Source organism: Dermacentor albipictus, chromosome 6 (genome assembly GCF_038994185.2).
Source record: "Dermacentor albipictus isolate Rhodes 1998 colony chromosome 6, USDA_Dalb.pri_finalv2, whole genome shotgun sequence".
In the NCBI taxonomy this organism is placed as follows: Eukaryota; Metazoa; Arthropoda; class Arachnida; order Ixodida; family Ixodidae; genus Dermacentor; species Dermacentor albipictus.
Window position 1 is genome coordinate 141,623,385 of NC_091826.1, and position 25,037 is coordinate 141,648,421.

Genomic DNA, 25,037 nt, shown 5'->3' on the forward strand with positions numbered 1-25,037 from the left:
AGATGGAGACGCTACCACTCAGCCACGAGTTCGATGCTTCCAAGAGGTACAAACGCGCCTCTAGTGAATGCGGTGTTGCCTTCGAAACGAGCCGTGGAAAGTTATGCTGCGGTGTATATCGGTAATTATGAACATGCAACTTAAAGAAGTCGCAATTAGACGAGTAGCGAAGTGCGTGTCCGCTGCATTTCTTCAGCGCTTTCCGCACACGCAGAGCCATATTGCGGCAAGCACAGAAGACCCCCTCCTCTCCATCTACGGCGCTGCCCCGACAGGCGGCGCGCCACGCGCGCATTGGGGCTGTGCGAGGCGGGGTCGCGGCCCGCACTCTCTCTCCCCTGACAACGCTTCGCCTTGCTCCCTCTGCAGAATCAAGCGTCCTTCCTTTCTTTAGATCACTATCTGTCTATCTCTCTGCCCGTGCCGATCACGACGTTTGGCTGGCTTGCATCATTTACCCCTCCGAGATAACGAGTTCTTTGGTTCGTTCCGCTTGCTCAGGCGCACGTTTCGTTGCTGCGCCGAACGCCGCGTTGCTAGACCATGTGGCTCGACGCTCACCGCGTCCGATGCGGGGCGCCTCGTAAGTGATGGCTGCCCTGTAGCCCATTGTCTTACACCCCTTGGCGGGTCGACGGGAACGCTGTCGCGTTCCACTCTTGAAGGCGAAGCTTAAGGGCACATTTACACCGGCGACTTGAGGAGGTCGCGCGACCAAGTTGGTCGCTTTGCGACCAGTCGCAAATGGTCGCAAATGGTCGCCTTTCTCGAAAAGCGACCATTTTGGGCGAGTCGCTCTCTGCGCGATTTTTTCAGTCGCGCGACCGTGGTCGCAAAACTGATAAACCAATCAGCGGCGCACCGGAAGTGATCTTTCGTGTTTCGTGTGTCTACATCCGGCCTCCTCCGGCGTCGCATTCAAATTCCGCGTAGATTCCGAGAGTTCTCGCTGAGAGCGATAATCTCCGGGATTGCCACTTGCGGGTCGCGCTCAGCCGGGCTTGCCGGTGTGAACATCAGTCGCCTTCGATCGCTTTTTGATTGCGAGTCGCAAATGGTCGCGCGACCTCCTCAAGTCGCCGGTGTCAATGTGCCCTTAGCGTCCTCCTATTTTTTTCTTCGCGCGCAATGCATTGTGGTGCCAGAGTTCCGCAGACTTTGACGCGCGAATGGCTCAGGAGCCACATCGGCGCCGGGCCCGTCGGGGTGCGTTGGAAGCCGCCGGTTACGTTTGCTGCGCCGGTGCGCCCGACTATAGAGGGGTCGTTTTCGCCGACGTGACGTAGCGAGCGCGCGCGGATGTTACGTCGGACTATAAACTGCCCTTTAGTCTGGAACATTCGACTGCTATTGTATAAAAGCCGACGCGCCTGACCCGCTGATCAGATTTTCGCCGACCATGTTCGCCGCTATCGTTGCGCTGGAAAGGGCCGTTTATAGTCCGACGTAACGCCCCCCCCGCGCGCGCGCGCGCGCACGCTACGTCACGTCGGCGAAAACTACCCCTCTATAGTCGGGCGCACCGGAGCAGCTAACGTAACCGGCGGCTTCCGACGCGCACCGACGGGCCCGGCGCCGATATGGCTCCTGAACCATTCGCGCGTCGAAGTCGTCGGAACTCTCGCACCACAATGCATTGCGTGCGAAGAAAAAGGCGCCAACACAACTCCGCAGACGGCTTTTGCGGACAGCGCGCGACAAGGCGAACCTTCTGCGCATGCTCTGAAGATAGCAGCCTATGGCGCGCGTGTTGAAGTATAGAGGGGATGGCATCTCGGCCGGCGCAGCGCAACCGACGTAGCGTGACTGACCGCGAACGACGCTCGCCCGCGCGCCGATAACGTCGGGCTATAAACGGGCCTTAAGTGTAGCCTTTTTTTTAACGCGATAGCGTTAAGGAGCTCGTGTCGCAGAAAAGCTGGTGTCGTAGGCGTCGGGTGTCGGCGTCGGCGGCGTTGACCGTGAGCGATAAATCACGGCAGGCGCTTCATAAATAAAAAGCAACTTCCAAGATTGGCCCGGTGGGAATCGAACCAGGGTCTCCGGAGTGTGAGACGGAGACGCTACCACTCAGCCACGAGTTCGATGCTTCCAATCGGTGCAAACGCGCCTCTAGTGAATGCGGTGTTGCCTTCGAAACGAGCCGTGGAAAGTTATACTGCGGTGTATATCGGTAATTATGAACATGTACCGTACAGAAGTCACAATTACACGAGTTGCGAAGTGCGTTTCCGCTGCATTTCTTCTGCGCTTTCCGCACACGCAGAGCCATCTTGCGGCAAACACAGAAGACCCCCTCCTCTCAATGTACGGCGCTGCCCCGACAGGAGGCGCGCCGCGCGCGCATTGGGACCGCTGCCAGGCGCGTCGCGGGACTCCCTCTCCCCTGACGACGCTTCGCCGTGCTCCCGGTTTAGATTACTATCTATCTCTCTGCCCGTGCCGATCACGACGTTTGGCTGGCGTAGATCGTTTCCCCTCCGAGACACCGAGTTTTTGGTTCGTTCCGTTCGCTCAGGCGCACGTTTCGTTGCCGCGCCGAACGCTGCGTTGCTCGACGCTCACCGCGTGATAGGTGGGCGCTAAGTCCGATGCGGGGCGCATCGTAAGTGATCGCTGCGCCGTAGCGCATTGTCTTGTACCCCTTGGCGGGTCGACGGGAACGCTGTCGCGTCCCACTCTTGAAGGCGAAGCTTAAGCGTCCTCCAATTTTTTTTTCTTGGCACAGGTTCGCCCAATAAAACTTAGTTTTGTCTTTCGCAGTATTGCTTCTGTGTTCAACGTCACCACCACGTGACAATATAGCTGTATCTTCGGATTTGTATATTCCACTGTATCTTTGCACTTCAAATATATCTTTTGCAGAACTCCAAATTGTTACGTGTGTTCTCTGTTGCCACTACAATTTCGGTGTAATGAATGCTCAAACGGTGATAGCTGCTCCTGCGCAATACATTAGAGTGAAGGACAACGTCATTGTGATTTTTGCCTCGCAGTTGCTTATGTACAGAAAAGTAAACACGGTTGACAAAGTAAATAAAAATAACAAAGTTTGAATAATATATGTGCCAAATTGCTCATTTCGTGGCCTTTACGTTTTTCATATCAGCGGCATTCACTGTTTTGCTGGTTTCGAACTGACAGAGATCTGAAGTCCATGTGATATATTCCTTGCCTATTAAATAGACAAAAACATGGAAGCACTGATATCGGTTATTTCTGGAACAATGTTTGGGGCATACGAGTGTATTCTTTTAAGAAAAAATACATAGTTGTTTCGCCAGTGCGGAGCGTTCAAGAATTCGTTTGCAGCATCTTTGGCATTGGCAATACAGTTATTATTCATCTATTTGATCCCTCGATGAATTCTACAAGGAGAAGGCCTAGCTGCAACGTGAGACACCCTCGAAGGAAATTTCTGGCTACGGCACTGGTGCGGCTACGTTACATTTCCGGGTGTAACGTTGCTTTAAGATCACAACAATGCAAGACTGTTGTGTTGTCTGCATTTCTTGTCGTTCCACTTCGTTCGTGCTTAAAGCTTATTAGAGCACGGAATACCGCCTAGCTCAAACTGCCACCCTTCGAAATCAAAACGACGAACCGGCCATATTGCGATCTGCCAGTTTAGTTTTACGTGCGGAGTGTTCTCATTGAAGTCGTGTCTCGCGCACATTGCTTTCGATGGCGCCACTTTTCAGCAGGATGACATTACATCGGGTTCGTCGGCGAACTCCACCTCATTACGGTGGGCGCCGTCGTCGTGGCGCCTGATTGGTGGCCGACGACGCGGAAGGGCGAGCGGCCGCATCTCGCCGTTGTCGCTCCGCTGAATCTGCCGTATGGTGAATCGCCCACCATTCAGAGCCCAAGCACGTGCACAGGTTTTAATGAATATTGAATCTTTAATGAAGAGAGCAGTAACTACGTGGCGTCGATTCTACAAGTCAAACCCGTAATCGAAGAATATGAATGCTTCGGCGTACACATAGATGCAGGAGACTTGCTCAACCACCCACTAAGACAACCTGAAAGTAAAAGGGAGGCGGAATGCAGCATTAATGAAACATGGGACGCTTTGGAACCACAATAGGTATGAAGTGGTGCATGGGATCTGGAAAGTCATGGTGCCAGCGCGAATGTTCGGAAATGCCATTCTGTGCCTAAAATCGGAGATTGACGGAAGCTGACGAAAGACTGATGAGCCGGTTGGCTTTGGGGTCCCACGGCAAAACTGGAAGTAACGCAGTGCAAGGGGACATGGGTTGGGCCCCGTTTGAAGTAAGAGAAGCGCAGAGCAAAATTAGTTTTGAAGAAAGACTCAGAAACATAGATCAAAAGAAATGGGCGGCTAAAATGCCCGAGTATCCGTGCGTGAAAAGCCTCGATAAAGAATCGAGGAAGAGGTCAAGAACGTTGCCAACCAAGTACAAGATCATTGAAAGCGCAGATAAAGAACCAGGAGGAAACAGAAAGTGAGAGAAACCGAAATAGCGAAATTAAATGCAAATGGAAATGTATACCGTACAGATTTGCAGGAATTAGAAAGTAGAAATTTAAAAAACAAAGCTTGTAAGATAACACCAAGGGAAGTACCTTGCTATCTGAGGCTCGAGCCCATTGCCGAGACCAAAAACATACCGCTTCAAGTATTCGAAATTTCAAGCAGCATGCGTATGCTGCAAAAATATCCGCAAATCACTGAGCACATCTTAATAGAATGTGAAGGCATTCACCCAGCGAGACTAGTAGGCAACGTACGCCTTCCAGAAGCTTGGACTTAAAGGGGACGGAAGTACCAATCGTTTAGCAGTCGAGGTAAGCAGGAGGCGTTTAGAGTATTGGTAGAAAATAAAGCAGGGAAGAGATTGATACAACCGGATCATGTACCCGTGTACGTAACGGTACTAGATATAAATACTGAACTTTTGAGAAAACAAAGATAGATTAAGGAGGTGTGTGCAAAAATGCTAGGATGAAAAACACATATAGAAGATCTGCGTAAATCAAGCAGGCTAGGTTTGTAACCACCGCATTTCAAAGGGGATGTCAAAAAATCATCAATCATCATCACCATCGTCGTCACGCTCTCATTCATCACTGTCGCAACGGAGTGCAGCGGTGGCTCAGTGGTTAGCGCACTAGGCTACGTAATGGCGGCAGTGGGGATCGAATCCTCACTTTCTTCTTTAGTCATAGGCGACGCAATTTGTGTGCTGTCGCTCTGCCACGGCATTCTTATGAAGGCGAGGTCACACAATGAGCCAATTGGTGCTCTCGCATTAAAATACGATATCTGCGCAGTTCCCAGCAGTGCCTGCCCACGTGCAATCTGAGCGAAGTGGATCGCAAACTGCGCTATTTCAAAGCTTTTCATTGCGCCAGGAATAATGTACGTGTGGCCTCGAATGGACCGAAGTTCGGGCCAGCCAGCGAATGTCGGACCACCCACCCGTAGCCCCAAAAATAGAACCACAGACAGGGGTTTTTGCGACTCGGGCTTGTTCTTACGTCACCATTATGGGTCTCAGTGTAGCGCAACTTGTAGCGCCACTAGCACACGTACGCACTGCGTGCGTGTTGATCTTCCACTTTGTCCGTGAAATAATTGCGCTATACCGAAGAGCCCTCATTAGTGCGGAAGATCTGCGCAAATGTTTCCGGCAACGGTGTTCGGTATTTTACGCAAAGAATATTGGTCCAAGTTCCACTCGATTCAAATCAGAAGAAACCTCCGTATTGATCAGCCAGTATTTGGTTGTGAGCTATACTTACTAAGTCAACAAAATTTTACTTGTTCTTCTTGTTGTGGAGAAGAGCTACGCCTCTCAGTAAACATGCACCGTGGTAGAGTATAGTGGCGTTGGCATGGCATTGCTCAGCCCGGGCACGGGATCGAATGGCGGCCGCAGGGGCCGCGTTTCTATGGCAGCAAAATAAATAACTGCCGTGTAGGGTACTGTGCACTGGACAGAACCCAAAGTAGCAAAAAAATAATCCAGGGGTCATAATGGTTCTGCGGAAACCCGCAAGGTGGAGAGAAGTATTTAATCCAGAGGATCCAGCTATGACATACCTCATAATGATGTATCGGCTTATGAACGTAAAACACCAGAATTGATTTCAATTTCAATAAACACTCAAATTAAGGTAACGTAAACGTTTAAATGCCATTCATCTTCGCATACTTTCGATACTGTGCATTATAAAACATTTTTTTTAATTACTAAGCTCAACCCTTAGCAGGTCTACAGAACAGCCACAAATCCCAAGCTTGCTAGTGATAATTTAAACTGGTCATCCTGCGTCACATCTTTGTAGCTTCCTACAATTGGCGTTTGTTTGCGCGACAGGCGCGACATTCGCAGTAACCGGTCTCCCGTACAGTTGCGTTCCTTAACGGTAGTTTTTCTTTCGTTTCAATGTGTAGCCCGGCACTTGACTCACGTTGATGCGAGCGGTGCCTTTAACACGATGCAGGTCTCCGAGGATGGCAGACAGGAGCGTGGACTTGCCGCTACCGACGAAACCGACGATCGCCACGAGGGAGCCCGCGGGCACGCGGAGGTGAATACTCTCCAGCGCTGGCGCACAGTCTTCCCGGTTTGTCCGCGAGTAGGTGCAGTCTTGGAGAAACACTTCCCCTGCGCGAAAAAATGATGTACGGGTTTATGTGACACTGAGAGCAAAGACTCATGAGCGCAGAACATTTGCTGCCACGATCAATAAAATTGCTTGCTTTTAGGCGGACTTGGGCAGCATCCGAGAACCGACAACCAAAGACACGGAACAGTGAACATCGCAACGTGCGGGCAGGTGGTAGAGGGGAGACGGAATTACAAAACAGCGCCATGGGCGAAGACAGAGAGAAAAGAACAGGATGGTGCGCGCTTTCTCAACTGCCGTTCATTCGAGAAACGCGGAATATAAACGTTTGCGAAACGCCCCCTTGTGCGTAGGTAACAATAACGGCATAGCGTAACAAAATAAAGAAATCAGCAAAAGAAAACATGAATTGGGGCAACATAAACAGGAGTTCATACATTCACATGGACAACAACATTAGGGGGCGCGAAAATGTAGCAGGTATTGGACTTCATGTGTTAGATATATCGATGGTTGACCCGCCGTGGCATCGTAGTGGCTATGACGTTGTGTACTAAACCCGAGGAAACGGGATCAAATCCAGGCTCTGGCGGCCGCATTAAGATGGAGACGAAATGCAAAAGCGGCCGTGTACGGTGCAATGGATGCACGTAAAGAGCCCCAGGTGGTCGAAATGAATTCGGAGCCAGTCACTTCGGCGTGCCTGATAATCAAAATATGGCTTTCGCATAGAAAGCCCCATAATTTAATAATTTTTTTAGATATCGATAGCTGCCTGATATATCCACCTTGAACTATGGTGAGGTATGAAAAGCCTTTATGATTTCTCGCTTAAGCTCATTATGGCTGCGGGCGATAATTATGGTTTTAGTAGAACATCACAAAGAACTGCGTTTGGTCTGCTAAGTCGGAATAAGGTGAAGTGGTCAGGGCGTGCTTGTGTTTTTGCACTCGCACACTGTTGCTCTGACCAATGTACAACTTTCCACAAGATAATAGCAGTTGGTAAATTAAGTCGCTTTTCATGGTTTGTCCGCATAATAAGGGTTTCTGCGTTGCGTCTCAAGTTCGAATTGGTGCCCGTGAAAGTCAGCTGCTCAAAAATCAAGTAGATGCGGCCGTTATATCAGTTTAGGTTCGAACATTGTTCCTCCAACGGCACGTACAACAAAAACAGATAGCACGATCACTTCTGCAGTGTTCTTAGGTATGTATTAAAAACAAACTTGCACCGTGCCTAGAATCACTACAGTGTGGAATTCATCAAGAGCGATATACGGTTAGCTGTGCACGTTGGACAACCTCCGCGAGCCTTAGCAATTGCGTGAATTGTTGGAAGCCAACCAGATTAAGAGGGGACGCCTCTGTGAGCACCCCGCCTTTGAACATTTATAACACTGAAAGCATATGTCTTTAGATGAGTTTTAGATTTTGATTAACCGCGATTCCCTTCAAATATATCTTCAGCATTCTCGCACGTGCGCATTCACATAATCAGTGTCCCTCTTTTTTCGTCCCCCTCCCCCTGTGGCTATACCATCAGCCACCTTTGACTTCAATAAACAGTTGCAAGTTGCGCCTTGTCCTGTCTTTTGTTCCTTGTGTGCCGTTACCTTTGGCGCTTCATTTTTTTGAAAACTTTATAGAGGAAATGCAGTGCCACGCAAATGAAACGCATATTTATGATAGTGTCACGTGGTCGTGACGTCAAAAAACACAGTAGCAATACTGTGAAAAACAAAACTAGCTTTTATTGGGCGAACCTGTGCCCACAAAACAGGCTACACTTAAAGCACAACAAGAGCGGCGAACACAGTCGGCGATCGTCGAAAATCTGATGAGCGGGTCAAGCGCATCGGCTTTACAGAGCAGTCATTGAATGTTCCAGACTAATCGTTCGGACCCGCGTGCCTTCCACAAAGTTCTACACCATTCGCGTCAGGTGATGAAATCACATAACATAACGTTCGGCGACAACAGACAGCGGATAGAAGCATCGATAACGTTCCAGAAACTTCGGATACATGCAGGCGCGTCCCACGCTGTGCGATTACATTTGTTAGGCTGCGAAACGTGGTTGCCCGATAAAGATAAGTATACGTGTCAATACCCCCCCTCTTAAAAAGCATCGTCCCGATGCTAGAAATCTAATGCCATCTTCGACTGGTCGTTTTAGAGCGCTCTGGAGCGCTCTCGCGAGCGGCGTTGTCTTCGGCTGGTTGAAAGAGGGTGCCCGCCCTGCGTTCGGCTGGTTCTTCTCGATTGCTCTGCTCCACCTTCGAGCGCTCTGAGGGGCTCCGAGCCCTGTCGTCGGAGCAGTCGTCGAAATTGAAACGTCATCGCAGAGCCGCGTCGCTGCTGTTGGCGACGGCCCACCGTAACCTAGGCAACCGAGGCCAGTGCGACGAATGCTCGTCCCGCCGGCGCATCCGCCGGTTTTCCCGGCAGCGCCGGGAGCTTTCGATAAGCGAAACATCGGACGTTGGTAGTAGTCACGTGGTTTAGCATCTGCCATTGCCTCCTCCGAGAGCGAGTCGCACGTTTGGCTTGCGCGCTCGTCCTCTACCTCTGAGCTCGGGGAACGCCGGATCTGCCTGACTCTGCTTCGGTGGATGGAAGCGACCAGCCGAAGATAGCATAAGAGAGCGAAACACAAAAGGACACTTATTAAACATAAGTAACAAAACAGCGAAAAGAAACAAAGTCCAAAGGTCAGTTACGCGAAGCCCCAAAGTTCATTAACGCTGGTAGTACGGCTTGAGTCGCACAACGTGGACTATTTCAGGTCGTGAGCGGCGCCGCTGTGATAGCGAAATGCCGTCTGGCACGACCTCATAGTCGAGTGCGCCAATACGTTGGATGATCTTGTACGGTCCGAAATAGCGACGCAAAAGCTTCTCGCTCAGTCCTCGTCGGCGTATAGGGGTCCATACCCAAACACGGTCGCCGGGCTGGTACTCGACGAAGCGTCGTCGGAGGTTGTAGTGTCGGCTGTCGGTCCTCTGCTGGTTTTTGATCCGCAGGCGGGCGAGCTGTCGGGCTTCTTCAGCGCGCTGGAGATAGGCAGCGACGTCAAGATTCTCCTTGTCAGAGACGTGCGGCAGCATCGCGTCGAGCGTCGTCGTCGGGTTCCTGCCGTACACTAGCTTGAATGGCGTGATCTGTGTTGTTTCATGCACCGCCATGTTGTAATTAAGCGAATGTTACGTACGGCAGGACCGCATGCCAGGTCTTGTGCTCGACGTCGACGTACATTGCTAGCATGTCGGCGAGGGTTTTATTCAGGCGCTCCGTAAGACCATTCGTCTGCGGATGGAGGCAGTTGTCCTCCTGTGACTTGTCTGGCTGTATTGCAGAATGGCTTGCATAAGCTCTGCTGTAAAAGCCGTTCCTCTGTCGGTGATGAAGACTTCTGCAGCACCATGACGCAGCAGAATGTTCTCGACGAAAAATTTCGCCACTTCGGCTGCGCTACCTTTCGGCAGTGCTTTAGTTTCAGCGAAGCGCGTGAGGTAGTACGTCGCTACGACGATCCACTTATTTCCGGTTGTTGACGTCAGAAAGGGTCCCAGCAAGTCCATCCCGATGTGCTGGAATGGTCGGCAAGGACGCTCGATTGGCTGCAGTAATCCGGCTGGCCTCGTCGGCGGTGTCTTGCGTCGCTGACAGTCTCGGCATGTTCTGACATAACGGGCGACGTCGGTGGTCAGGCGCGGCCAATAATACTTTTCTTGTATCCTCGATAGTCTCCGGGAAAATCCGGGGTTTCCAGCGGTCGGATCGTCATGTAGGGCGCGCAGTACTTCTGGACGCAGCACCGACGGAATGACAAGAAGGTAGTTGGCGCGGCCTGGTGAGAAGTTCTTCTTCACGAGTAGATTGTTTTCAAGCGTGAAGGAAGATAATCCGCGCTTAAATGCTCTTGGGACAACGTCGATGTGCCCTTCCAAATATTCGACGAGGCCTTTTAGCTCCGCGTCTGCCCGTTGCTGTTCAGCGAAGTCTTCCGCGCTTATCATTCCAAGGAATGCGTCGTCATTCTCGTCATCGTGCGGCGGCAGGTCAATGGGGGCGCCTGATAGGCAATCGGCATCGGAGTGTTTTCGTCCGGACTTGTAGATTACAGTGATGTCGTGTTCTTGTAGTCTGAGGCTCCACCGTGCCAGTCGTCCTGAAGGATCCTTTATATTCGCTAGCCAACACAACGTGTGATGGTCGCTGACGGCTTTGAATGGCCTGCCATATAGATAAGGGCGAAATTTAGCTGTAGCCCAAACGATGGCGAGGCATTCCTTTTCGGTCGTAGAATAGTTGCCTTCCGCTTTTGACAGCGACCGGCTAGCATAAGCTATCACCTGTTCGACTCCGTTTTTCCCCTGGACTAGAACGGCACCGAGGCCTAGGCTACTGGCGTCAGTATGGATTTCTGTATCGGCGTACTCGTCGAAGTGCGCAAGTACCGGCGGCGACTGCATGCGTCGTTTGAGTTCTTCAAATGCGTCGGACTGCGGCGTTTCCCACTTGAACTCAACATCACATTTAGTTAGTCGTGTCAACAGCTCAGCGATGCGTGAAAAGTCCTTGACAAAGCGCCTGTAGTACGTACACATGCCAAGGAATCTACGCACAGCCTTCTTGTCGATGGGTTGCGGGAACTGTGCGATGGCAGCTGTCTTTTGCGGGTCTGGGCGGACACCAGATTTGCTGATAACGTGGCCTAGGAACAGAAGCTCATCGTAAGCAAAGCGGCACTATTCCGGCTTCAGAGTGAGACCTGATGACTTGATGGCCTCTACTACTGTCGCAAGCCGCCTTAGATGATGGTCGAAATTTCCGGCGAAGACGACGACGTCATCCAATAAACGAGACAGGTCTGCCATTTCAATCCTGCTAAAACCGTGTCCATCACGCGCTGGAACGTTGCAGGCGCTAAGCACAGTCCGAATGGCATAACCTTGAACTCGTAGAGGCCGTCTGGGGTGATGAAGGCCGTCTTTTCGCGATCTCTTTCGTCGACTTCTATTTGCCAATAGCCAGACTTGAGGTCCATTGACGAGAAGTATTTAGCGTTGCAGACCCGATCCAATGCGTCGTCTATCCGCGGGAGGGGGTATACGTCCTTCTTCGTGATCTTGTTCAGACGACGATAATCAACGCAGAAACGTAGGGTTCCGTCCTTTTTCTTCACCAGGACAACAGGGGATGTCCACGGGCTTTTCGACGGCTGGATGATGTAGTCGCGCAGCATTTCGTCGACCTGTTTTCTTATAGCTTCGCGTTCTCGCGGCGAAACTCTGTAAGGGCTCTGGCGGAGTGGTCGAGCGTACTCCTTGGTGATTATGCGATGCTTGGCGACTGGTGTTTGTCGAATCCTCGATGACGTCGAAAAGCAGCCTTTGAGCTGCGGTTGCTTAATCACGGGGAGACTTGGATTAATGTCGTAGTCTGGTTCGGGAACCATGGTCGTCGGGGTAGATGCGGCGGAATCCGAGAGGACAAACGCATTGCTGTTTTCCAGGATTTCCTCGATGTATGCGATCGTCGTGCCCTTGTTGATGTGCTTGAACTCCTGGCTGAAGCTTGTTAGCTACACTTTCGTGTTTCCTCCGTGCAGTCGAGCGATCCCTCTTGCGACGCAAATTTCACGGTCTAGCAGTAGACGTTGGTCGCCTTCGATGACGCCTTCAACGTCAGCGGGTGTTTCGGTGCCGACCGAAATAACAATGCTGGAGCGAGGCGGGATGCTCACTTGATCGTCGAGCACACTCAAGGCGTGGTGACTGCGAGGGCTCTCCGACGGTATCGCATGGTCTTCCGACAGAGTTATTGACTTCGACTTCAGGTCGATGACTGCGCCGTGTTGGTTGAGGAATCCATGCCGAGAATGACGTGTCGTGAACATTGTTGGAGGATAACGAAGGTGACAGGGTAAGTCCGATCGTGAATGGCAATTCTTGCCGTGCACATTCCAGTCGGCGTTATGAGGTGTCCTCCCGCGGTCCGAATTTGAGGGCCTTCCCACGTAGTCTTAACTTTCTTCAACTGAGCGGCGATGGGTCCACTCATGACGGAGTAATCGGCTCCTGTGTCCACTAAAGCGGTGACTGCGTGGCCGTCGAGAAGCACAGTGAGGTCGGTGGTTCTTTGTCTGGCATTGTATTTAGGTCTTGGCGTCGGATCACGGCTGCGTCATGTTGAACTGCAGCTAGAACGTTGCGTCGTCAAGTTGCCTTTCGTCGTCATAGACTTTGCTTCCACATTTCGTCGGAACGGTGGCGTGTCGTTGTGTCGTCGAAGTAGTCTATTCGGCGTCTTCGTCGGCGGCGGAGGATCTTCGTGAGTTCGACGAACAGCAACCGCACCTCCATCGGTTGCTGCTTTTAGTTTTCCGGATATGGGCTGACGGACCGGCCCCGGGCTGGGCCAGTGTATGGCCGGCGTTGCGGCGACAGGTAGCGGCCTGGAGACGGCGAACGGGAAGGTCGTCGAGGGCTCCATTAAGTGGCGGCGAGGTAGTCGGCGATATCGCGAGGTCGTTCGCCAATCTGTGGCCGCGGCGCGTTAAAGGCGAAACCTCGCAGTCCCATCTCCCGGTATGGGCATCGGCGGTACACATGGCTGGCTTCTCCGCAGTGGTAGCAGAGCGGGCGGTGGTCGGGGGCGCGCCAAACGTCAGTCTTCCTTGGAATGCCGCGTGGCTTGACGGGTTGGCGTGCTGGCGGCGGGGGTGGTGGTGGACGACGGAACTGTGTCGTCACTGGGCCCAGCCGTGGGCGCGGAGGGGGAACGTGACGGCGGGCTACAGCGGCGTATGTCATCGCTTGCGGCTGAGGTTGCGGCGATTCAGGGGCTACTCTAAGTTGGTGTTGGAGCTCCTCACGCACGGCGTCGGCAATCGAAGTCACTTGAGGCTGTGATGACGGGAACAACATCTGTAGCTCCTCCCACACGACAGCTGGGATAGTCTCGCGCAGGTCGTCGGTGGCCAGTGACTGAATTCCTGCGTAGTTTGTAGAGTTCGTGCGGCGGTTGAATTGCCGTTCCGCATTTGGAGTGTCTTCTCGATGCTGGTGGCCTCGCGAAGGAATTCTTCTACGGTCGTCGGTGGGTTTCGTATCATTGTGCCGAAAAGTTCTTCCTTCACACCACGCATAAGTAGCCGGACTTTCTTCTCCTCGGGCATATTCGGTTCGGCGTGGCGGAAAAGACGGCTCATTTCTTCCGTAAAGATGGCAACGTTCTCGTTAGGTAGCTGTACTCGGGCGTTCAGCATAGCTTCGGCCCTTTCCTTGCGCACGACGCTTGTATATGTGCGCATGAAGCCGGTACGGAACAGGTCCCATGTTGCCAATTTCGACTCCCTGTTCTCGAACTACGTTCTGGCGGCGTCTTCTAGGGCGAAGTATACATTCCGCAACTTGTCGTCGGAGTCCCAGTTGTTGAAAGTCGCGATTCGCTCGTACGTTTCCAGCCAGGATTCCGGTTCTTCAGTTGCTGCTCCATGGAAGGTTGGTGGGTCCCGAGGTTGCTGTAGGATAACGGGGGACACTGGGGCAGCCATTTGGGTTGTCTTGACCACTATTTTCTTTGTCGTTTCAGGCAGAAGTCCATCCTCTGGGGGCAGTCTTTGCAGTCTGCGGCTAGCACGCTGGCCTTGGGCGATGTCGGTTTTGTCCTCGGGCTTCGGGCTTGGATCGCGGCTTCGCGGGGGCTTTCAGTACATGAACGCACAAGCACCTCCACCAGATGTCACGTGGTCGTGACGTCAAAGAACACAGTAGGACTACTGTGAAAAGCAAAACTAGCTTTTATTGGGCGAACCTGTGCCCACAAAACAGGCTACACTTAAAGCACAACGAGAGCGGCGAACACAGTCGGCGATCGTCGAAAATCTGATGAGCGGGTCAAGCGCGTCGGCTTTATCCCGGCCACGGCGGCCGCATTTCGATGGGGGCGAAATGCGAAAACACCCGTGTGCTTAGATTTAGGTGCACGTTAAAGATCCCCAGGTGGTCAAAATTTCCGGAGTCCTCCACTACGGCGTGCCTCATAATCAGAAAGTGGTTTTGGCACGTAAAACCCCAAATATTATTATAAGCGCGTCGGCTTTTACAGAGCAGTCATTGAATGTTCCACACTAATCGTTCGGACCCGCGTGCCTTCCACAAAGTTCTACACCATTCGCGTCAGGTGATGAAATCAGATAGCATAATGTTCGGCGACACCAGACAGCGGATAGAAGCATCGATAACGTTCCAGAAACTTCGGATACATACAGGCGCGTCCCACGCTGTGCGATTACATTTGTTAGGCTGCGAAACGTGGTTGCCCGATAAAGAGAAGTATACGTGTCAATACAATGGTTAATCACATGCGTTCATGGTGGCCACATTGGTGTTTGGTTTCTGAAGCAGGAGCCAACTTTTCTGTGCCATTTTTGCTTGTGGAACTCGAGCTCTCTTTGGAAGCGCGGACTGTCCGTGTGGTTGCGAGGCGGAGCACCGCATGCGCAACGCGGGACCAGCTCCTCCTCCCTCCAGGTTCATCGCGGCTGTCTGCATTGAAGCCCACTCGCCCGTTCCGTCAACGGCCAACGACCCGCATGAGCAGGCTGGGATTCCCTTCTACCTTCCACTGCTACGGTCGAAGTATTGTCAGCCATCGCTCTTAGATGGCGTCGCCATCACGCAGCCGGGCGCCAGAATAAAGAAAAAGTGTGTAGATTCAGGGTTGCCGGATTGGGCTATTACAAGACAAATAGGGCTACTTTTTGTCGCGGTTGACGTCGAAAATTCCGAGTTAGCTGCATGGCTATATTTGGGATGTTTTTTTAAGGACTTTCCCGTTCAGAGACCACGTCAGCACTGACAAAATTCGGGTATGCCGGTTTGTGGAAACACAAAGCTCATTGCTGCGGCAAAGATATGTCTATCTTGGAAGCGGCCTTCTCGTCCTTGGCGCGTTAGATTTAAGTAGGTAATAGAGGGATGTCACCTGCCACGTGACGCCTGGCCCAGTACCCGTTGTCCAGCCAGCTCGTCGTGTTTCTTTGGCATTGGAGGAGGCTCTCAAAAATGAACTCGAAATAATGGTGCGGGCTGAAATCGTGAAACAACAGGAGCCTGCTGACTGTGTAAGCCCGCTGGTACTTGTGAAGAAAAAAAGATGACATGCCGCCGCAACTACAAATGTTTTTTTCTTCGTCTGTTTATAACTATGACTTTGTTTTACGCTACATTTCGGGAAAGAACCTAGTTCTGGCTGATATGTTATCACGATCCACGGCTGATGACTGCAGCAGATGAGACACAAACATGGACGACATGTATATTCACGCATTGCAGTCCCTAGGTTACATGGTGACGCCAACGACAGAGCGCGAATTGCGGACAGAAACTGCACGTGACAGCTACCTGCTGGTAGTGGTGGAAAGTTTGTCAAGGAGCCAACCCGTTGACGGTGAACTCAACACTTTTGCGCAAGAACTATCTGTTGTGAATGGGATACTTTTTTAAAGGCTCCAAAGTAATCGTACCCCAGAGCATGCGAAATAAGATTTTGTCCAGAATTAATGCGGGACATCTTGGTGTTCAAAAGTGCAAAGAGAGGGCACGCCGCCTTGTTTTTTTGGCCACGCCTTAACAGCCAAATTGTAGCGCTACATGCAAGCTGTTGAACCTGTAAGAAATATGCTTATGCGCAAACAAAAGAACCTCTACTGATGTGGTCAGTTCCCAGATGCCCGTCGTGCAGGGTTGGAGTAGACATATTTTACTTTGCTCGAGACTCCTACCTCGTCGCTTGTGATGCCTTCTCGAACTTTCCAGAGGTCCAGCAACTCGAGGACACTACCTTAAGGAATGCGATAGCTGCATTTAGTGCTATCTTCGCTAGATTCGGCGTCCCGTTAGAATTTTCACGGACAATGAACCTCAGTTTTCAAGTTATGACTTTGTCATGTTTGCACCAAACTATGATTTTTTTCACATGTACCTTCTAGTCCTCATTACCAGCAGTCAAATGGGTTGGCGGGAAAAGGTGTGCAGATTGTCAAAAGCATCTTGAAAAAAATCCAGGAGTCCGGGTACGACTTCTGGCAACGACAGCTGGCTTACCGCTCAGCTCAACTCGAGGACGGGAGATCCTCTGTTGAACTGTTACAAGAGAGGCTCCTTGGAGGCAATCTTCCCGACTTCCATGAAGTATTTTTCACCGAGGTGAAGAAGTACTGCCAGCACGCACAAGGGAAACATTTGCCGAGGCTTTCTCGAGGGGACGTAGTACGGCTGCGAGGAACGAGAACGTGGTCCCGGAAAGCGAGTGTAAGAGGCACGAAAGCTCCAAGGTCCTACCAGCTGGCAAATGAAGATGGGCAGGTTCGGCGGCACAACCGCAAACACCTCATACGTACGGATGAGCCGTATGCTGAGACGAGCAGCGAAGACGGGGCGAGCACGCCAGTCGACAACCGCCTGGTACCTGCAGTACATTCTTCAGCCGGGTCAACATCGCAGGCCTCGGAATCGTCACGAATGACTGATGGGGTACAACAGTGCACAGCCAACACAGAAGGAAGGCCAGCACCGGATTCTGTGCAGACCCCAGCTCCGAGAAGATCGTCCCGGAACACTAAACCCCCGCAAGGCCTTCGCTATGACGAGGCATTTAATCAAATTGCCTAAATTATCTGTCAAGAGTCTGTTTTGTTTGTTCACACGAAAGGGTGTATAAGGCGCGTGCATGACCATCCGCCTGTTCCAGACATGCGCGCTGCAGTCGGCCCGTTATCACTTGGTCGGCTATAAAAGCAACACTTGCGAATAAACCAGCGTTCTCCTTGTTCTCGCAATCTTGCTGTTGTCACGTCCTTCGCGGCTCGGATACAGAGTTGGTACAAGAAGAGGTAACTGCAGTATATTTAAGCCGTGTACGCTGATTGTGTATGCGGCGACTCTTCGCCTGCTAGAAACGGCAGCATTCCTTCATGATGGTGTCGACAGTCGATAGGTTTCTAAAGACCAGAAGATGGAATGCGCCGTCTGCGATGCCTTTGATGACTTGTCCAACCTTGTCGACCTCTGGCATGGACGTGTCGATTCTATGACAAAGAGCAATGACCTCCTGAATGTAGGAGACATACGATTCGGCAGCAGTTTGGGCACGCGTGGCGAGTTGTTGCTTGGCGGCTAGTTGTCAACCGGTCAAATTGCCAAAATCGTCGTACAGCTTCTCTTTAGCGAGTTCCCAGTTTGTTAGCTTTTCCTCGATAGTGTGTGTAAAAACACGCTCGCAGTGTTCCGTCGAAGTGGAACATGACAATGGTCAGCAGTATAGTCAGGTGCCACCTGCTCACCTTGCAGAAGCACTCGTACATCTGGAACCATTCTTCTACGTCAATACCATCGAGGCCGGTGTACTTGCCGGGGTCCTGCGGCTGAGGAAGGGCAACGTAACTGGGTAGGCATAGTCGGCAATGCAGCTGCAGACACGGCGTCTTCCGCTGGAAGCATCCTAGTGTTAACAGAGCAAAACGTAGACGAGACACGAGACGAGGAGAGGACACCACAAGTGCTTGTGGTGTAGTCTTCTCATCTCGTTTCTCGTCTACGTTTTGCTCTGTTAACACCAGAATGGAAAACTAACACTCCCAAGCTGCTATTCTAGCGCTGGAAGCATGTTCCCAGGCTGGGTGAGACGTCCGCACAGAGCTCCGTAGCGAAGATGCGTACCTCCGCACATTCACCAAAATGTGACGGGTATACAACTGCGAGACGCAGCCCCTTCGCATCAACGCGAACGAAGTCGCGAACACACAGCGCGCGACAGACTCTGTCCTCGTCCCTGGTGGCTTATACAGCGGCCCGGAGTAGAACACGCCCCCTCACCCGACCCTCTTCCAGGATCCCGGCGCGCAACGGCGTACTTCCTCCTCGCTTTTCTTGCTTGCGTGCGCGAGGTGGAGCCGCGACAGGCAACTCACCCTCGCAAGCTTTCACTCGCACGTGCAGCACACAGGTGCGCGGCGACAATTTTATCGCTATTGGGTTGCATGCGGAATCTCACCGCGACATCAGAAATGCGTTTGGAGGATTGTCCATTCAATCGCTATTGCAATTAAGAAGTTGCAGTTTTGCCCGAAATTCCAAGAAACACCCACTGCGATAGCAAATTAATCGGGAACGATACCTAGTGATGATGTGATAACTTTATTTGGAATCCGGCGATTGAGAGGCCCGGGCCTGGGGCCGCCTAAATGTCCACTGGGAGCTGCTGCTCCCGTGTGGCTTCCTTGGCTCGCTGGACGGCCCAAAGTTGGTCTTGGAGTTCTGAGCTGAGCAGCACGGCCGACCACCGCGCCCGTAGATTTTCTGGGGAGACTGCCATTTTATTTTGATATATTTCACATCCGCACAACATGTGTTGAAGGGTGGCTCTAACAGACTTGCATAGCTTGCACATATCGCTCTCGTATATATCGGAGTAGAAAGTTTTTAGTTGCACGGGACTCGTATAAGTTTCTGTTTGTAGTCGCCTCCAAGTAACGGACTCAGCTCTGTTCAGTTTAGTGTGAGGCGGTGGTAATACTCGCCTCCGATTTTGATAGAATTTGGTAATGTCACTAAATCTTGTTAATATGTCTTTTTCTCTCCAGATTTCCTCCTCCGCGTTCTCCTGACCGATGTAAGTCACTCTTTGCTCAGCTCGGCGAGTAAGACCTCGAACTTCGCGGTGTTCTACCTCATTGAGGTTGACTGCGGAAATGTGTGGAGTCGTATGCGCTGGGAACCAGATCAATTGCCTGCCGTTCTTCTCTGCATTGGAGAATTTTGCTTCATTGACTCTGATGATATGCCATGCCTCAGGAGAGATCCTACCTTTTGCATAATTTCTAATGGCCGCTTGAGAATCGCTAATGATGCACTGAGCATTCGTGGAGACCAATGCTAGTGCAATGGCTACCTCCTCTGCAGTCTCAGAATGTTTGGTATTAACTGATACGCTTGTAAGGGGTTTTTGGGTGTGATCTACGATTACTGCTACATAGCTATTTCTGTCTGGGTATTCAGCCGCGTCTACGAAGGTTGCTCTGTCGTCTGACCCAAAGCTTCGGATAATTTTCTCTGCTCTACTCTTGCGTCTGCCGTCGTTGTAACCTGGATGCATGTTCTTGGGTATATTTGGTACTAGGAGTTTGTCACGAATTTCTCTTGTTATCATCATCTTTTCCCCGTATAGATTGTGATAATTCATTCCTAGTTTGCTTAGTATATGCCGTCCCGTTTTGGTTTTGGTTAGTCGCTCTGCTTGAGATGTTTGTTGTGCTTCTATGAGTTCGTCCAGTGTGTTGTGGAGTCCTAACTTTAGCAAGAGATCCGTGCTCGTACTGATGGGAATCCCTAGCGCTAGTTTGTATGCTTTTTAATCATGTTGTTAATTTTACGCTTTTCAGCTGCAAACCAATTGTGGAAGGCTGCTATGTATGTGATTTGAGAGAGAGAGAGAACAACTTTAGTGAAAATGCCTGCAGAGTCGGTTAGGCTCCCTCCACGCAGGGAGGACAAGCTTTCACCGCGACGCGGCCACTACGTCAGTCTCGTGCATTGTGCTCCTCGAGGTCTGCGTGCCTCGCTACTTCCGGGGATCCGAGAGGGTCGCCGCCCCCTTCCTGGGGGTGCTGCTCCCTTCTCCTCGGTTTTGCGCGGTCGCTGCCTCTCTAGAGCTGCCGAGACCTGCTGGACGGCCTTGAGTTGTGTCTCTTAGTCATAGCTCCTCGTTGCAGCCTCTAGCTGCGGCGGGATCGTTGTCTTCTCGCTGGCTCCTCGCGGATTTATGCTACAGTCCCAAAGGATGTGGGCCGCGGTGGCTCTCTCCTTAGCGCACAGTCTACACACGTCACTTGCGTACACGCTCGGACACACGTGCTTAGCTAGCACCGGGGTGAGCAGGGACCCCGTCTGTAATTGCCTGTATAGCACTGCCTCCTTCCGGGTAAGCCCCGGATGAGGTGGCGGCATAGTCTGTCTGTTAAGTCTGTACCACTTCACTATTTCGTTGAAGGTGGTCATTTGTCCTTGGCACTGCACCGCGACCAACACTCCGAGTCGGCCGTGCTTGCAGCTGCGCGGTTGGTTAGTCCTCGCGCGGCTGAGTTGGCCGTCTCGTTGTGGTTCACGTTCCCGCGTTCCGACACGTCACTGCCCATGTGGGCCGGAAACCACCTGATCACCACAGCTCTTTTGTGTTCGATGTGTTCGGCCTTGCGCAGTATGCGCGCGGCCTCACTACATACCCTACCCTTGGCGTAGTTCTTCACTGCCGTTCTAGAGTCACACAACACTGTAGTGCATCCGGGGTCGGAGATGGCCAAGGCGATGGCCACCTCCTCCGCCCGGTGTGCCTCTCGAGTCCGTACGCTCGCCGCGGTCTTCGTTGCACCCGTCGATGCCCCGACAGCCACCACCGCGTATGCGTCGCTGCTCCCTCGATACTCCGCCGCGTCCACGTAGACGGCGCCTTCTTCTCTTGCGTGGAAGTCCACGAGAGCCCTGGCCCCCGCCAACCTCCGCTCCTTGTTGTGCTCGGGGTTCACGTTCCTCGGGATCGGGTAGACCCTGAGCTTTCTGTTGATGGTATCCGGTATAGGTACGTCTTCCTGCTGGTTGCCTTCCCTCGGCTCGAGGCCAAGGTCCCGCAGTATCTGTCTTCCGGTTCTCGTTTCAGAGAGACGCTCGAGTTGCGCCGTTCTCTGTGCTTCGGCTATTTCGTCCAGCGTGTTGTGGACTCCCAGCACCATGAATTTTTCGGTACTCGTGCTCCCGAGGAGACCGAGTGCCGCCTTATACGCCTTGCGTATGGTGGCGTCTATCTTGTTACGTTCGCTCGGCCTCCAGTTGTGGAAGGCGGCAACGTATGTTATGTGGCTAACTGCGAAGGGTTGAACGAGCCTAGTCAGGCTCTCCTCCTTCATCCCCGCTCTTCTGTTGGACACCCTCTTGATGAGTCTCATTGCCGCGGCCGCTTTGCCCACGAACTTGTTGACCGTTTCAACGTTAACACGGTTTCGCTGGATGAGCAGCCCGAGACTCGAATCTTCTCGACCTCCGGTATTACCTGTCCTCCCGCTGTCTTGACCGTAATCTTGGGACGCTCGTACTTGGCTTCCATATTCTTTCTTTTCCTGCCCGCTCCTGTCGGTGGAATCACCAGCAGTTCTGACTTGGCCGGAGAGCAAACGAGTCCAGACCCGCCCAGCTGCTCCGCGATGGCGTTGCCCGCTTCTTGCAGCGTTGTCTCGATGTGTCCGTCGCTTCCTCCCGGTACCCATAGCGTAACGTCGTCGGCGTAGATGGTGTGCCGGACTCCCGCTACTCTTTTTAGCCGGTTGGCCACCCCGATCATCACGAGGTTGAAGAGTAGCGGGGAGATCACCGAGCCCTGCGGAGTTCCCACGCTGCCCAGCTTCTTCTCTTCGAGCTTCAGGTCTCCCGCGCAGATTTCGGTGGTCCGTTCCGTCAAGAAGTCTTTGATGTACTGGTAAGTCCTTCTGCCCATGTTTAGCCTGGATACTTGGGCCAAGATAGCCGAGTGCCTCACTTTATCGAAGGCGCTCTGCAAGTCCAGCCCGAGTATGGCTCTGTTGTCATTGGTGCCCGTCGTATCGTCGATGATCTCGTTCTTCAGTAAGATCATGGCGTCTTGCGTCCCGAGCTTCTTACGAAACCCGATGATGGAATTTGGGTAAAGCTCCGATTCTTCCAGGTAACGCTGCCACCTGTTCATGAGAACGTGCTCGAGGACCTTTCCCACGCACGAAGTCAGCGAGATCGGCCTGAGGTTCTCTATGTTGGGCGGCTTGCCAGGCTTGGGGATGAGGATCGTCTTGGCTGCTTTCCATTGCTTGGGCAGCCTTCCTTCTTGCCAGCACTTGTTGTAGAAGTTCGTGAGCGCTTCCATGGCCGCTTCGTTGAGGTTCTTGAGCGCTCTGTTGGTCACTCGATCGGGACCCGCGGCGGACCTGCCGTTGAGATCCTGCAGGGCAACTCTGACTTCCCACGTCTGGATGTCTCGGTCTAGCGTCTCGTTCTCGTTGCCTTGGTAATCTGGGTGTCTTTCCGTGGGGGTGGTCGGTAGGTACTTGGCGTCCAAGCGCCTCTTGACCTCGTCCTCCCCGTGTTCGCAGATCGCCTTGTGTAGGATCCTGGCCAGGTTGTTTTGTTGGTGGCCCTTGGTCTTGGTTTCGTCGAGGAGGTGCCGCAGCATGTTCCACGTCTTGCCCTTGTGCATCTGTCCGTCGGCTTCGTTGCAGGCCTCGTTCCACTGTTTTATTTATTTATTTATTTACAGATACTGCTGTCTCAATACATGAGACATAGCAGGAGTGGATACATCAGAGATTCGATCAACACAACATACAACGAACTTGAAACGTAATTACAAAATATGGTTAGACAATTCTTCGCAAACTCACAAACTCTTCACAAACTCTTCATTAGATTTTTCCCGCAAGGAACCAGCTAGGTTGTTCCAAATTTCAACAGTGCTTGGAAAAAACGAATACTTAAAACAATTTACAAAAGACTGGAAAGGAACAATATTAAGTGGGTGTGAACGGCGCGTGGCACGCCCAGTGGGATGACTGAAGGAAATCGGGGCATCAATGCAACTTTGGCCGTGTACAATCTTGTGTAGCAAAGTGATACGTTCAAGTGTGCGTCGATGAGCCAAGGGTTCTATTGATAATGCGCATGCGTGAGATGAGGGAGAAAAGTTGCGGTCATATCGGCTAAAAATGAACCGTATTGCTTTCTTTTGTATAGCTTCAAGCTTACTAATGTCAAGTGCAGTGTATGGTGCCCAAACCACTGAGGCGTACTCTAGTAATGGTCTGACGAGGCATTTATAAGCTGTTAATTTGCAGTCCTTAGTTGAGAATTTGAGGGTTCGCTTTAAATATCCCAGTTTCCTAAGTGCCCTAGCGCAAATTGTTTCAATTGCGCTAGGGCACTATATACACTTCAGAAGTGTGCACAGATATATACACTTCAGAAGTGTGCTTTGCGGGCTGTTGCCAATTTAGGCTATAGCGATCATACATCTCATTTATTTATAAAATTTAAGGTTTTAAAATTCAGTGTTGCCTATGAACATCAATTGTTGTTGTCGTTAAGGTCAGAAATTCGTAGAAATAGCCAAAACCTAAGAGGTTTAGCGCAATTACAGCCGAACATATCATTGCGTCCCATCAGAAATTCTGAACACTGGCACATTCCCCGAACACGAACGAACTACGGTCTCCAAATGTTAAAATTCACCATTCCACACATACTCAATACGTTCAAGCTGACAGAAGATCACTTGCGTGTCCTTTCAGGTAGGGAGCTATTCAACATGTTTACATAATCTGCAACAAACCTAGAAAAATTCTGTCTATCTAAAGCCCTCCTTTCTGTTTACAGTATGTCTTACTGTTATGTTACCTTGCAATAATTTACTTGTCGTTGGTTTTTTTTTGTGTGTGCATGAATGATTGATGTACTTGTAGGCACCCAAGGGCGCATATAATTATGTATACTTGACAATTATTGTACACGTTTTTACTTATTTTTCTTTGATATGTTAAGGCTGTATGAAGTTTGCTGTGCTGTCGTTCTGCTGCTTTGTACGGATGGGAGGTGGGGCTAGTCAAGCTGCATCAGCGCAGCTTTTTTCCCACTTTCCACGCCACAACTGTTCTGTGTAAAACACACTGTACTGTTAGTGGTGAAAATAAACTTCAACTTCAACTTCAACTTCAATATGAAGCTGCCATTTTAAGTTTTGAGTGAAGGTAACTCCAAGATATTTGAAGGTATTCACAGAATTTAGGTAGTGCCCATTACAGCTATAACTGAAATTGAACGGCTGCTTTTTATTAGTGAAAGTCATTTGTACAGTTTTTTGGTAATTAATACTCATTTTCCACGCATTGCTCCAACCACAAAAGGACGAAAATACATTGTTGAGAACCTCTTGATCTCGTCTGTTAGTTACTGTGGTATAGAGCACGCAGTCGTCGGCGTACAATCGCAGTTTCACTGGTGTGTCCCTAATGACCTGTGTGACATCGTTAATATAAATAATGAACAGCAGGGGCCCAAGGACTGAGCCCTGTGGTACCCCGGAAGTGACTGTGGCCGACGATGACTGCGCGTGATTAAAAGTAACATACTGAGATCTTAAATGTAGCCAATCAGCTATCCAGCCAAGTATTTTATCATCGTTAATAATTTTACTGAGCCTAAGAAGAAGTTGTCTGTGGCACACCATATCAAACGCTTTGCTATAATCTATGAATATGGCATCAACCTGACCTCGATTATTTAGAGCCGAAGCGATGTCATGAGTGAATTCAATGAGTTGAGTAGTTGTAGAAAAACCAGAGCGGAAACCGT

The 25,037-nt window shown here is 51.2% G+C and overlaps 1 protein-coding gene across 1 annotated transcript in view; it reads right to left on the reverse strand.

Annotated features, from left to right (window-relative positions):
* LOC139047104 (ATP-binding cassette sub-family C member 2-like) overlaps window positions 1-25,037 on the reverse strand; it is a 628,131-nt gene that overhangs the window by 133,331 nt on the left and 469,763 nt on the right. The window contains exon 14 of the mRNA XM_070521066.1: window positions 6,448-6,644. Within this exon, the coding sequence (XP_070377167.1) occupies window positions 6,448-6,644 (197 nt within the window). The remainder of the gene's footprint in view (window positions 1-6,447; window positions 6,645-25,037) is intronic.